At 48.1% G+C, this 15,063-nt stretch overlaps 1 protein-coding gene across 2 annotated transcripts in view; it reads right to left on the bottom strand.

Annotated features, from left to right (window-relative positions):
* Tmem132d (transmembrane protein 132D) overlaps positions 1-15,063 on the bottom strand; it is a 647,297-nt gene that overhangs the window by 435 nt on the left and 631,799 nt on the right. Inside the window, exons 5-8 of one of the 2 annotated variants that reach the window (XM_017598307.2) lie at positions 13,693-13,898; positions 10,049-10,322; positions 7,515-7,706; positions 1-2,786 (exon numbers count right to left, since the gene is read on the bottom strand). The exon at positions 1-2,786 is cut by the window's left edge and continues 435 nt beyond it. In XM_017598307.2, coding sequence (XP_017453796.1) covers positions 1,605-2,786; positions 7,515-7,706; positions 10,049-10,322; positions 13,693-13,898 — 1,854 coding nt within the window. In that variant the 3' untranslated portion in view covers positions 1-1,604. The remainder of the gene's footprint in view (positions 2,787-7,514; positions 7,707-10,048; positions 10,323-13,692; positions 13,899-15,063) is intronic. The other variant, NM_198727.2, reaches the window with a different exon arrangement.

Raw genomic sequence — 15,063 nt, 5'->3', positions numbered from 1 at the left:
ACAAGGCAATAAAGACAGAAAGTAACCGGAAAGAAAAAGGGAAGTAAATGACGGTGTTAGAAATACCCAGAGACTAGTCTCCTTCACCCATCACGGTCACAGCTACTCCTCAACCCATCATCCTCACTTCACAGTGAGACCTGGATTGGGGTGGGGGGGATCCCCACCCCTACCCCCCCCATCATGCCTCTCCTACCATCTTCATAGGCTTAGGATCTGAGGAATCGTAGAGATATTTTGACGTTAAGCAAGCTAATTAATCCTTTCAGGGATGACTTGGGCTCCAAGTGCTTGTAAGAACAGGTACACCCAAACATGCACCCACAGACACACACACAGCTTCCACAGACACACAGCTACCCGCTATATGCACACCCGCACACAGACACACACGTACCCTCATACACACACATACACCTCCGTATACCCGCTCATCTCTCTCATGCTGTCCAAGCATGCGCAAGCCCACTTTCCTGACCCTCACCTCTGACAGTTCAGAAGGGCCAGTCTGCAACTAAACAGATGGCTCTGTCTTAATACCCTGATGAGAAATTCTTGGGCAGGAGACCCAACATGAGCGGCAGCAGAGCCTATCACAAAACAGGCCCTCTGTGGTTTCTAGGAAAGCAGGGGGTGGGGGTGGGGATTCACCTGGAGTCCTGTTCGCACTCTGGTGACTAGTCTCTTTACAGGGAATCGTGTTCCTGGGACCCCCCTCTGGGACCCCCCTCTATAGAATGCCACCTGAAGTTGGTACAAAGTTCAGGGGGAATTGAGGCGGGGAGCAAAATCTGGGAATCACCCTCCCTTCCTCACTCACAAATAATCAATGGCTGAAGGGCATCAATAGAGTGTTGTGATCAAGTTCAGATCTAGTGAACTTGTATAAGGAGCCATGTGGTTCTACAGACAGGGAACTTCTCTCAATTGCTCCAATGATATATGTGTGTGTGTATGTGTGTGTGTGTGTGTGTGTGTGTGTGTGTGTTTCTTGTCATGTAGTTCCAAAGACAGTTGTGGGCTCATTTACCCATTTCCTTTCTGCCCTGCTAACCTCTTCCTTGGCCTGTCAATAATTCCTGGTCAACTTGGACCCCATCTTTGGGAATTACCATCTCAATACCCTGCTTTCGGCAGCCAGCTTCAGTTCTACAGTCTGCCTGTGAGTACACTTAGAGTCAGCCCTGCTGATCCACTCAGATGCCGTGTCTCTTCCCTCCGATCCATGCACGCTCAACCTGAACCTTGCCCGTTTTCCCCCCTCTTTTTCATGGTCTAAATAGTGATTATCGGAGCGGCATGGATCTGAAAAAAACCAAATTGAGGGAGTACTTCCCTGCAAACCCTTAAACACGCCTCTTTGTTCAGATTTGACAACATCTTGCCATGCACAGTAAACCTCTTAAGAATCATCGTGCACTATGGCCTGTGTGTGGGTACCGATCCCGGGTCTCCCCAGCTAAGAGGCGACCATTTCCCAGGGTTCTATGAACAGTGCTGCCCTTGTGGTGTCCTCTTGTCTCATTTCTCCCCTGGGTGAGTGTCTCCTCCCCATACCCAAGTGGGTTAAAGGCTGAAAGGTAAGAACAACATTGGTGTCTCTGTTACACGTGCTCATGTAGCCGCTCCATGCAACTGTGAGGTTCTGGGCACTCGCCAGGATCCAGGGCCTGGCAGACCCACTTAATATCATCCTCGTTACTCAACACCATGGTGTTCCCAGAAGGACACCCGTCGTCTGAGGAGATGGCGGAGAATGTGGAAAATGTCACTCTTTTCCTTTTGGAGGTAGGGGACGTAGGGGGTTCGCTTTTCTGTTCTTTGTCATCTGTGAGCATGGCTCCTGTGGACCTGAACAGCTGTCCGTTGATGCTGTTCTGAGAGTTTGAGCTGAGAAGGAGTTTGCTCTCCTCAAAGTCCAGACCCCTGTCAATGGCAGTGATCTGCTCCTCTTGGGAGGAGGCGAAGTTCATATGGTTCCCCAAGAGCTCTGTCCGGTTGCTCAGCCCAACCCAGTCGTGAGAGTGACTCAGACCTTCTTGCTCCTCAAAGGGAACCTGTTTGTGCCTGTACTTCAGGGCAAAGGTCACACAGTTAATTAAGAACACCAAGATAGCCAGGCAGAAGACACCCAGCAGAGCATACATGCCAATTTCGAGGTCACTCAGCCCCTTGGCTGCTTGATCAGGGTCATGTTCCTCAGTGCCCACGTTGCTCCCAGGGAGGTCCACCTGGTCTGGGAAGCTGGTGAGATCTGTGGCCATGGTCTGCGAGAGGATGATGTCATCTAACAGGTTTTCCTGGCCTTCCTTCTTCGGGAAGGTTGGCCTCTTAGTTGTACTGCCCCATCCTTCCATGAGTCCCATGGATGAGCTGCTGTAGTATGGTCCCTCAGGGCTCCCCCATTCCTGAAAAGGCTTTTTGGACCTCCTGTCATTGATATTCTCCACATGAAGCCCAGCCCCAAGATGTCCGCTCTCACTACCATTGGGGTTCGCATCGTTCTGTCCAAATTTAACCTTGATGCTGGCTGTTCCCACAGCCAACACGCTCTTCCGCTTTGACTTCTGACAAGACTCGCTGATCAGCATCTCTACCTTCACCAGGGCCCCCTGTCCTTCGTTTTCCGCAGCAATGATAGGCCACTTGAATTTGGGGTCCTGGAGGATGGAGACAACCTTCTCGTCCAAGGACGTAGCCATCAGGGAGAAGTCCTTCTCATCATAAATGTCCAAGGGTGTGACAGAGCCATCGCTGAACTGCACCCAACAACTGATGGCCGCTTCCTGTGGAGCAAGAGAGGCGGGTCAACATGTGTCTGGAGGTTCAGCAAATAGGCACTCTGTGTGTGTGTGTGTGTGTGTGTGTGTGTGTGTGTGTAATTTTCTTGTGACTTCAAGGAAAAGTCAGTTAGACAGTGTAGAGAAAGCCACAAGAAGCTCTACCATAGAACATAGGAGGGTTTGAATTACTATAAACAACCAAAAGGTGGGCGGGGGGGGTGAGGGGACAAATAGGGTCAGATTAAGCCTTCCAAAATAAGATTGGAATTTGAGGTTGGGGACATAGCTCCGTTCGTTGAATGCTTCCCTAGAAAGTGTGAAGTCCTGACTTCCGTCCCTGGCAGCAGATTAAGCCAGGTAGGCATGCAGCTCTAATCTCAGCACTCAGGAAAAGGGGGCAGTAGGTTAGGAGTTCAAGGTCATCCTTGACTAGGTAAAGAGTTTTGGGGTAGCTTGGTCTCAAAAAAAATTAAGATCGACTAATTTTCTTATCTGTTAGAAGACAGACAGGCTCAGGGACTGCCCAGGATCTACTTCTGTACAACTATAAATGGCGTGTGAAAACAGTATAGCTGGCAAGGAGGCTCCTCAATGATTGTCATGGTATAAATTTAATGTGGTCATCACACCTTCTGACTCCATTGTAGCATCCAGTCAGTCACATTGTCACATATAACACAGATCGAGGGCATTGATCTGGATGGAGAGATGCTCCACAGGCCATGATTTCGTGGGTTGTACCTTCTCTTGGACATAACTGGCTTGTGCTCACCTGGAGCTAATGCTTTGACTTAAGGTAGGTGTGAAGCCAGCTAGAGACAGTAGGGGACTTTGCCTCCATTCCGACCAATGAGAAGACACTTGGGGAACACAAAGGCAGCCTACAGCCAAGGTCTCTGTGTGTCTCCACCTCTTTGCCTTCTACACTCTATGCTTAGATGACTCCATTCATTCATAGCTTGAGCCAGCAGCTTCATAGTAAAACCTTTGATCTTGGGGATGCTGGGGGATGGGCACTTCCACTGCTTTCTTCCCCCTCAGGTTCCCTGAAAAGCCTGCTCTGCCCCAGGCCCTGTCTCCATCTCCCAGGACATGCACATTCAAGCCCAGCCTGGAAACAGCCCCCAAGAGACCCATGCATTACCTGCTGGCTTCAGCTAGTTAGAAAGGAGACGGCCATGATATTCCTTTTAACTGAGCGTCACTGAGTGGGGTTATGCCCTCCCCCTCCCTCTCTCCTCTATATCTGAAAGAAGAAACTCAGACTGAGTTTCCTTCCTTCCTTCCTGCCTTCCTTCCTTTCTTCCTTCCTTCTCTCTCTTCTCTCTTTCTCTCTTTCTTCTTGTCTGTCTTTCTTCTTGTTTCTTCTTGTCTTTCTTTCTTTCTTTCTTTCTTTCTTTCTTTCTTTCTTCCTCCCTTCCTTCCTTCCTTCCTCTCTTCTCTCTTTCTCTCTCTCTTCTTGTCTTTCTTCCTTCCTTCCTTCCTCTCTTTCTTCCTTTCTTTCTCTTTCTTTCTTTCTTTCTTTCTTTCTTTCTTTCTTTCTCTCTCTCTCTCTCTCTCTTTCTCTCTTTCTCTCTTTCTCTCTTTCTCTCTTTCTCTCTTTCTTTCTTTCTTTCTTTCTTTCTTTCTTTCTTTCTTTCTTCCTTCCTTCCTTCCTTCCTTCCTTCCTTCCTTTCTTTCTTTCTTTCTTTCTTTCTTTCTTTCTTTCTTTCTTTCCCATCTTCACAGCCCTTACCAGTGGGTGACTGAAGTAAATGTTTCACGAATGGGGTTTAGCTTAGAAGGAACAAAGCAAGATCCTCGAAGGCAGTTGGTGGCTTCCACACCTTCCCTTTGTTAGCTGTTAGCCTGAACCCGTCGCTGTGTGGGAAATGGGCCAGGATGCAGCGCAGAAACTTCCCAGGACCCGGCACTGATCCACCAGCCTGCTCTATTGTGCCAGGAAATCTCAGCAGGGGAGGCGTATGGATGCCTAGCTTTCTGAATTTGTCAGGTCAGAGCCAAGCTGTAGAAGGGGACCAAGGACCATGCAACCAACCCCAGAGCTACCCTTAGGGGAGCAGGTGACACTCAGCACGTCAGGGATGGATTATCTCGATTCTGGCTGTGTCTTATCACTTTTTAATTCCTAACTGGTCTCGGTCTGATTTTATCATCCACTGAGCTAGGCAGAAAGCTCATCTCTCTTCTTTCCTATCTGCACTTTGCAGGCTGGTGTCCGTCCCTCTAAACAAAAGGAGGGTTGATGTTTTGCCAAGAATTTGTATCTGTTACTAGGAATATCAACTCTCATTTTTTTTTTAAATCCCAAATCCCCTACGTAAGACTGTGTGATCGGGGCGTAATGACTGGCTAGCACCTGAGAGGGAAACTTGAGGTCCAGGTCCAGCTGGAAGATAGAAGGCTTGAGGTCGTGAGTTGACCTCTGTTTCCTTCCTGCTCTGAGTATGGTCAGTCTCTGCTGATGCCTGGTGATTCAAGGGTGGACGATGAGTCTAGTGACCATCCCACTGAAGGTAACAATGAAGGAAGGGTTTCTGATGGGTAGGGAAGCTTCCAGAAAAGTCTGTCTATGAGTTGGATGAATAGGATCCCATGCAGAGAGGACTGATTGCTGTCTTTTGCTGTAAAGTTCACCTCATTCTCTATGTTCCATCTAAGAAAGAATGTCTGTCCACTTCCGAATAGGAAGGTAATCATATTCTATCTGCAGATCCACTGTACAAAAACTGCTGGGTCGGCGCGCGCGCGCGCGCGCGCGCACACACACACACACACACACACACACACACACACCATAAAACTGTACACTTCAGAGTATACTTACAAACACAAGCAATACACGTTACATACACATACACACACAAGTACACAGTACACATGCAGGTACATACCCAAACATGTATACAACCAATGATACACACAACACAGGATACAGGATACATAAGCAAGATTCTCCCATACATACACCCAGTGCACAGTTTGCTCCCACAGGCATATAGACAAACATGTAGGCACATATACAACACAAAACCATGTATAACAGATAATACAATACACAGAATACGCATATACTCACATACAGACACATACATGAGCATATATAAGACACCCAAACTGGCACATCTACAAACATACGTCCTTTGTTGGCTGAACTTTTGTCAACTTGAGAAAGCTAGAGCCATCTGGGAAGAGGTAACTTCAAATGAGAAAATGCCTCCGTCAGATTGTAGGCCTGTAGGCCACTTTATGGAGCACTTTCTTTGATTAAGGATTGATGTGAGGGGGCCCAGCTCACAGTGGGTAGTTCCACCTCTGGGAAGGTGGCCCTCAGTGGTGTAAGAAAGAAGGTTGAGTAAGCCATGAAGAGCAAGCCGGGAAGCAGAATTTTCCCATGGCTTCCGCTTCAGTTCCTACCTCGAGCTTCTGCCCTTATTTTCCTCAATGCTAGATCATGAGCTGTCAGTCAAATGAGCCATTTCCTCACCAAGTTGCTTTTAGATGTGGTGTTTATCGCCGCAACAGAAATCTGATACACACCCATATACCTAACACAGTCTATTAGTACACTGCCTTCAAAGAAAGAGAGGAGAACGATATGACCTCACATTGGTTCCCTACTTCTGTCTGAGCAACAAGACGAGGTAGTATAATCTTTAGCTCAGCCCCCAAACCTGCTGAGATCTGGCTGTAGGCAGTGAAAATCCTGAGTCGGATCCTGCCTCTACTTCCCTCCCACTGCTGGGTGAGGTCAGTATGCTAGTCAGGGCTATTTAGACAGGAGGAGAGTGTGACCCACCCAGACCCCTCACCCTAGTACCCTTGAGTATGAAGGACTGGGGAGCATCCCATCAGAGATTCTACTCTGAGTGACTGTTGGCCACCTGCTGTAGTCTTTGCTCACTGTTTCAGCGAGCTATGATGCAAGGGCTTTGGGAACACATATTCATAGCTCCTTTGCAGTCAAGAAACACTAGATACGTGATGTCTGTTTGGAGTCTGTGAATCTCCTGGTAAGAGCCCCTACCTGCTGTGGGGTTCTCATAATGGGGCACTCATCTGGTGTGAAGTCTACTGTGGTAGGTTGGCCTGATGCTGCTTGTACTCTAACACTCCTTCTTTGAGATCTGGTTGCCCCAGAGAAGAGTTCGCACATAGACCCAAGTGACACTATGTGACTTTGCCCACAGCTTATTTCTGATTGATGAATAAAGATGCTCACAGCCAACAGCTGGGCAGAGGAGACAAAGGTGGGTTTTAGGGTTCCTAGGCTTGGGGGGGTCAGAGGAAAATCATGAGGGAGAGAGAGAAGAAGGCGAATAGAGGAGAAGGTACCATGAGTTAGGTGAGTCGTGAAAACATAGCCCTGAGGGCTGGCCAATTGGAGTTAAGAGCAGCCCAGATGAAACATAGTAAGTAATAACTTGGGGTTATAGATAGGAAAGTAGATTTTAATAATAAGGAGGGTGGATATCTGCCCAGCTCTTGTGCTGGTTAAGGCTTTTTATACATATAAAGGTTGTGTGTGTCTTATATTCAGAAACTAAATGGTCAAAGGCGGGGTAGAAACCCCCTGATTGGGATTACAAATTTTCACAACAGTCTACTTAATGAGTGACTTCTCTGGTGTATGTTGACCTCACCTGGTGTTTAGTTGACCTTACCTACTGTGTGCTGACCTCACATGGGGTAAGTCTCAGCTGATGTGTGTCTTACGCATCACTTCCTTACCTGTTTGGGCCTCTGCAGAAGTTCCTGAGCCACTGCAGTGGCAAAAATGGCTCTGTTGCTCCCAGGGCTGAGCTGCAGGGATAGTGACAGTCCCGTTACCAGCTGGACCCCGAGGTCTGTGATGGTCACCTTCTCATCCAGCACGGTGATGGTCTTCTCGGCAAGGATGGCATCCGACAGAGGGGACAGGATCTGAGGGGCAGAGCCAACATGACAAAGGGAGGCTCTTGGTGGTCACAGCGCTCTATGTATCGCACATCGTGAATGAGGGCATGCAGGGACTGTGAGAGACAGGGAGCCCCCAACGAGCCCATGGGCACAGAAGCAGGCCTCCTCTTAAACTAAGCCTTAGTCATGGAAGTGTAGTGATGCAGTCTTCCACATAACAGCATGGAGTGAGTCTATGCTACCCTTCGAATACCCACACACTAACTCCAGTTGCCACTGTGTCCTACCCTTATTCTCAGCAAGAGGGATTAGTGTCATTGTTCTTTTGAGTGCGGTGACTCCTGTACACAGTACAGGCCATTCCTGCTGTTACAGGTACACCCTTATTTAAAAATATGCAACTTCCAAACAGCTTCATGTCCCCCCAGAAAACCATGACTATGACACCCTAACTGGATATTTATTTCTATCTCACATGGGACAGCCAACGTGTACCATAAAGTAGGGCTTCTTAGGGCTGGGGTGATGACTTGGTGGTTAAGAATACTAGCATCTTGTAGATGACCTGGGTTCAGTTCCTAGAATCCATGTGATAGATTATAACCATCTGTAGCTCCAGTTTCAGGGGATGACATCCCCTTTTGGCCCTACCAGGCATGTATATGGTGCACATACATACATATAGGGAAAATACCCAGATACATAAAATAAAAATAAATAAAAACAAACCTCAAAATAGAGCGTAGGGCTTCCTGGTTCAAAGATCATCTATAATCTATCACCAGCTCTGGGACCTTCATTTGTACAGTTAATGTTTTCTCTTTTGAGCCAGGGTCTCACTGTCTAACCCTGGCTGGCCTGAAGCTTGCTATGTAGACCAGGCTATTCTTGAACTCGTAGAGCTCTGTCTCTACTTCCCTAGTGCTGGCACTGTAAAGGCTTTCACCAATACATCAGACTTCAGTTCTACACTTAGAGAGACTGAACCATGTGATCCAGTGGCATCTTGAAATCTTGACTTGCCCTGTATAATACCTGCCCCATCCACACCCACTCTGAGTCCAACCTGATATTGATATTTCAGTCTCGATTCCCTCTGCACACCTCTAGTGATCATGGAGCATGGCTTTCTCCACGTTCTATGCATTCTCAGTGCTCCTGGGTGAATTAGGTCTGTTTCTTTGTTCATTTGCTCTTTGGACCAGTGAGTTTTGGGGCAGCATTTCAACAAACCAATTTTTCAAAGAGTCCCCAGAGCTCATGTTTCATCCAACCGTCACCTTTGGTTTGTCTGTCTTGACTATTCAAATGGCAGTGGGCATGTGTGGTGGTGTGAATACACTTGGCCCAGGGAGCAGCACTATTTGGAGGTGTGGCCTTGTCGGAGTAGGTGTGGCCTTGTTGGAGTGGGTGTGGCCTTGTTGGAGTAGGTGTGGCATGTGGGTGTGGGCTTTGAGAGCCTCCTCCTAGCCACTTGGGAGCCAGTCTTCTCCTGTCTACCTTCAGAACAAAATGTAGAACTCTCAGCTCCTCCCACATCATGACTGCCTAGATGCTGCCATGCTCTTGCCTTGATGATACTGGATTGAACCTCAGAACCTGTAAGCCAGCCCCAATTAAATGTTGTCCCTTATAAGAGTTGCCTTAGTCATGATGTCTGTTCACTGCAGTAACCCTAACTAAGACAGCATGAGAGGAAAGTTCCCAGAAGAATGTGAATAAATGAGTTTATCACTTGGGAACTCCATAGGACTGAGTGAAGTGGTCTTAGGACTGGATGCCCTTCTGACACAGTCTCTATGTTGCCTGCATAGGAAGGCCATTCTTTTCCTCTTTGTCACCATACAATTCCTTTCTGTACTTGAATCGTGTTTAAAGCCTAGATAAGACAAACCCTTATCTAGACCTGGGCTTTTAGGTGTTGACATTGTCTTTCAACTTTCTTCTTAGTTATTTGATATAAGTAACATTAAATGTTTTCACTCATCGTCGTCGTCATCACCACCATCATCGTTGTCGTCGTCGTCGTCATGTGTGTATAGGTCAAGGGAAAACTCTCAGTTGTGGAGGGATAGAAGGTTCAGGTGACTACAATCAGTATCAAGGAACTGACCAGTCCTGTGATTCAGGCAGGGTGAACTTTTATCTAGGGTTTTGCTTCTCAATATAGTAAGACCTGCCATGGTTAGGGGACATGACCAATAAGAGGTGGAGCCCTATGTCTCCCGTGTATTGTGTGAGGTGTCTCAGGGCCCTTGTTCCATGTCACGCTCAAACTGGGTAGTTGGTGACCTCATTAAAGTGAGCCCCCTGAGCCACAACAGTTAAACAATTCCCCTGGCAGAGAGGAGTACAGAAAGCCTCACCTGGATAGTGGTCATGCCCAGCTCCTGGCCAGTCAGGATCTGCCCTCCTTGCAGCTTAGCGATCCTGGGCTCCTCCACCTGCATGAAGTCAGTGATCAGCTCCGTGATGTCCACCTGCCAGTCAGAGCCCAGCAGGTGGGCCAGGTGTCCCCCGGGATCAGGTGCCTCAGCCACGAATTGGGTCAAGACTCGCACCATGGCGTGTTGGTACTGAAGGGTGCAGCCTCGGCCCCTCTTCTCGTCATCATCTTCCTCCTCACTGTCCCGAGCTGGCCTGTCAAAAAGTATTTATTTGTGGGCGCCATTTTGGGAGTCTCCCTCCAAAGAGTTCTGGCCAGCTTAAGGCTCAGGCATGCGCAGAAGATTCAGGGAGTTTAACCACCCACTGGTGTGACAAGAGTTCTGATTGGACAGAATGGAGAGGCAGGACAAGTGGTTAAGATCTTCCCAAAGACCCGGGCCTCCTGGCTTTTACTCTCTACCACCCCCTCTTGTTAGGCACAGATTGCATTTTATATCTCTATTCAAAAGTGTTTGGATAGGCCCTCCCATCATCAACATTTTAATCACTCTATACTAATGATATAAAATAATGGGTTTCATTGGGACATTTTCATGCATGTGCATGATGTATTTCAGTCATACTTATCCCCACCATTACCATCTCTCATCCCCTTTCCCTGCCGCTCTTTCTCATATTAACCAGCCTTTCTACTTTTGTGTCTCTTGTTTTGGGCGACGAACCAGTGATTTTCACTAGTATTACTTCCAGGGACAAATGTGAGAGTTAAGTTACAGGAATCTGGGCATCTTAACCAGTGGCCGAACCACTGAAGACAGTGTCTTTCTGCCCCCAGTCGCCATTACTTGCCAATAGATATCAAGAGTCAAAGGCTCTTGAAGGATTTACATTCAGGTAATGGTTCTGGGAAGGAAGAGTTTGCTGTGGATTTGCTCTAAAGCTTGTATTATGTTAATTGGGTTCCCAAGATTACATGGGAATCTGCATGCCTGCACATAAGAGGCTGAGGGGCCCTGTCCCCCAGGTGTTGATGCTGATTGGTAAGTAAAGTTGTCAGCGGCCAATGGCTGGGCAGGAAGACAGAGGCAGGACTGTAGATTTGGGGAGGGGATAGGAAAGGAGTAAGGAAGGACCAGGCCTGAGAGGTGCAGAAGAGGGAGCATACCAATCCCCTAAGAGCAGAAGAGCGGCTTCAGGGGTCCCCCAATTGGGTCTAGGGCAGCAAAGATGGACTATCGATTTTTAGAATGTAATAACTCAGGGCTATAGGAGGGGAGGTTTTAGTCACATAGAGCTTAAGAACTGGCCCAGTCATTTGTGTGTGTGTGTGTGTGTGTGTGTGTGTGTGTGTGTGTGTGTGTGCGCATGTGTGTGTGTGTGTGCTCTCACAGGTCTTTCATTTAGGAACCCAGAACCTTAGGCTGGGTAGCAAGGAATTCACCGCCACCTCTGGGTTGATTTGATCAGAGAGTAGGTTAATTGGGAACTGCAACAAGAGTTCACGAGACCTTTTATTTGTTTCTTAATATGAGGTCCCACTACGTACCCAAGGCGCTAATTCTCCTGTCTCAGCTTCCCAAGTACCTCGCTTTATGACTGGATTTTTCAGCTACTGGCATCAGTGTGGTTTGGGTTCTTCTGGGGCTTCTGTGTCCCTGGCCCACTCTGATGAAGCAAGTTGCTGTCTTCTGAGCTTCCTGAGGGAAACATCTACCTGGCAGGCACCTTGTCTCGACTGATCAGCAGCTAGTGAGGAGGGGAGCTCGGGGAACAATGCCAGAGTGAGCCTTCTCTGCAAGAACCCCCAGATGGGTGTGAGTCTCCCTAGCAGAATTCAGCATTTGAGACCTCAGCTCCTGGGACTTCATTAAGCCACACCCAGCTGCTCCCGTGCAGAATCTGAGAGACCGAACCCACCATTCTTCAAGCCATACTGAGTTTTTAAATTAAGGCCCTGCCTCACACAGTGTTCAGGTTTCCTTTCTGTTGCTTTGATTAAAAAAACAAACAAACAAACAAACAAACAAAAAAACAAACAAACAAAAAAACAAAAAAAAAAAAAAAAAAAAAAAACTCTTGACCAAAATCAACTCTGGGAGGAAAGGGTTTGTTTGGCTTTCACTTCCAGGTCAGAATCCATCATTGAGGGAAGTTGAGGCAGGGACTCAAGTGAGAACTTGAAGAAAAGACCCACGCTGTTTTCTGGCTTTTTGACTAGGCTAGCTTTCTTATATAGCCCACGACCACTTGTGCGGTAAATGGTGCCGCCTGGAGTGAGCAATTAATAATTGACGACTCCCTACAAACATTCACGTAGACCAACCCGACCCAGGCGATTCCTCAATAGAGGTTTTCCACTCTGATGATTCTTGGCTGTGTCAAGTTAACAGTCAAAGCCAACCAGGACATACAGTAATATACAGCTAATACGACTGGGTTGTCACCCAAAAGAGGCGAGCATTTACCGTGGGGGTAGTGAGATACTCTCATCAAGGCAGACAGATGTCAGCTGTCCCCTCACTGTCTGATGTCTTGTTGCACTGGCCCATTCCCACCATACCTCAACATCAACTGTCCACTTTTCAGGGAGCCCATCAGCTATCTGAGATGACCATTCACCGGACCTGGCTAGTTCTCTGCCAACTGCATCATCATCATCATCGTCGTCATCGTTGTCATCGTCGTCGTCGTCGTCATCATCATCATCATCATCATCATCATCATCATCATCATCATCATCATCATCACCATCACCATCCACCCCACCATCTACCCTAGCCTGCAGCATCCCAGTTTTCCAAAGAAACATCTCTAAGGACTATCTTCCGACTGTCTGCGATACCTGCCACCTTTCTCTTTCAGCTATAGCCTCTTCCAGAGGTCACAGGTCTAGAGGGGTGAACTTCAAAGGTGAAGACTAATAAGGTCCTCTGAAGTGACCTCAGATCGCCGCCTCTGCTATCACAGCCTGCAGGAGTTTCTCCTTATGTGACAGGGCTCATGCTTACTCCGACACTTGAAATGTCTCCAGCACATGGCTGCATACACTGGCATCCCCGCAGTGGCATTCAGAAGGGAGAGCCTGAGCACTGTGACTCTACCTCCCCAGTCCTCATCTGGCCCTCTGATGGATGATGGGAGGCTCACCTCTCTACCAAACTCCACCTCAGGGTGTGACAGCTACGCTATGGCAGACAAACTTCAGACTTCCCACCGGGGCCAAGAGCCCTGAACCTCGGCTCTGGCTCGTGGAATAGCATCTGTTCCTTGCTTCTTCCTAAAGTCAGTTAGTTCTCTTTTTATCCTGAGCCTCATCCACGTGACTTCCTCCCCAGGCTCATCTTTCAAGAGATGGTGCTTGTGGCTGGGGTCCAGGTGTCTGGGAGACAGAGTCTATGCACTTGGTCCCACTAAATCAACGTGATTACTCTTGCCTGAAGAGTAGCTACTTGCCTGCTTCTCTCCTCAAGTCTAACCATCATGGACATGACTTTTTGCTGCGGATACCCAATGCACAACACACACACACACACACACACACACACACACACGCACACACACACACACACACACACACATGCATGTGTGCAATTCACACATGCACATGTTCATATACACCTACCTTTTGTTGGAGACAACGGGGACCCGCCAACCCTTGATCTGGTTTAGCTCCATGTCTGAGACCTCGATCTGCAGGGGTAGCCGTGGCACCCACACTGTCATCTCCAGGGGGCTGCTCAGGTGCTGGTAGGTGACGGTGACCACCACGTTCACCTTGCCCTTCATTTCCTTCCCATTGACGAAGACGTAGTCACATCTGTCAGAAACCTGGGAGGGAGGAGGGAGAGAAGCAGGGGGGGCGGCGGCGGTGAGCTTCATCACAGTCCACAGACCAGGGAACAGGGCAGTGCCATGTTTGGGAGTCACCACTGTGAGGGAAAGCAGGCACAGGCAGTTGCTTTCAATGAAGCAACTGCTACCAGAGCAGATCCTGCTAAAGTGACTAAGGATCTTTCATCTACTGGATTGATAAGTAAAGTCATATACATTTATTTATTTGATGGTTGATTTACTTTTCCCTTTGTGTGTGTGTGTGTGTGTGTGTGTGTGTGTGTGTGTGTATGTGTGTATACATACATGTGCATGTGGGACACAAAGGTTGATGCCAAGAATCCATCCTTGACCCATCATCCACCTTATCATCAAGGCAGAGAATCTTAAATCAAATTCAGAACTCACCCAAATGGCTATTTTCATCCGGCAGCTTGCTCTGGGTATCCCTTGTGTCTGCCCTCCGAGGCTAAAATCACAGGCATGTTACCATGCCCACCTAGTATTTATGTGGGTTCTGGAGATCCAAACTCAGAGGTACGCACTCTCAAGGTAAGCACTTTCAACTCCTGGGCCATCTCTCTAGCCTCAAAGTGAAGGCTCTTTGTTGGTGGGGACTAGCCTTGAGTGTTTGGGGTGGTTTTGGCTCTGTTCTAGATGCTCTTTTGAGAAGGATATTGGTAACGTAGGGGGAGGGAGCAGACACTGTGGGCCATGGGGGTAGGAGGCTGTGCTACGAGCATGGAGATCAGGGAGGGTAAGGAATGGGGCAAGTCAGATTGGGAGCTAAAGAATCCCAGACTGATTCTTGATTCCTCTTTCCTGAGCCCAGATCCTTGGCCTTCAGAACTACCAGGGGAAAAATGCATTCTTCCAAGAGCCAGCTGACTTGCACCTCACTTGTTCTCATAGAGAGTGGACCCAGAGTGGAACAGGAAGATGAATTCTGGGATGAGAATGGGTCCCCTCACTTGTGCTTCACTCATTGGCACAGGGAAAGGAAGGCAGGTGAGAGGAATCCGCTGGCCACTGACTATGATACAGGTCAGGGATGGATGCTGTGCTCACCCAGTATCATCTCAGCCTCAGGACCACACAGGAGGCAGGTACAATTATCAGCAGCACTTCACACATGATAAACCCAAGACCAAAGGACATGGAT

The sequence above is a fragment of the Rattus norvegicus genome, chromosome 12 (genome assembly GCF_036323735.1).
Source record: "Rattus norvegicus strain BN/NHsdMcwi chromosome 12, GRCr8, whole genome shotgun sequence".
Taxonomy (NCBI): Eukaryota; Metazoa; Chordata; class Mammalia; order Rodentia; family Muridae; genus Rattus; species Rattus norvegicus.
The sequence above is the reverse complement of the archived record's forward strand: the minus strand, read 5'-3'. Positions and strand labels throughout refer to the sequence as shown.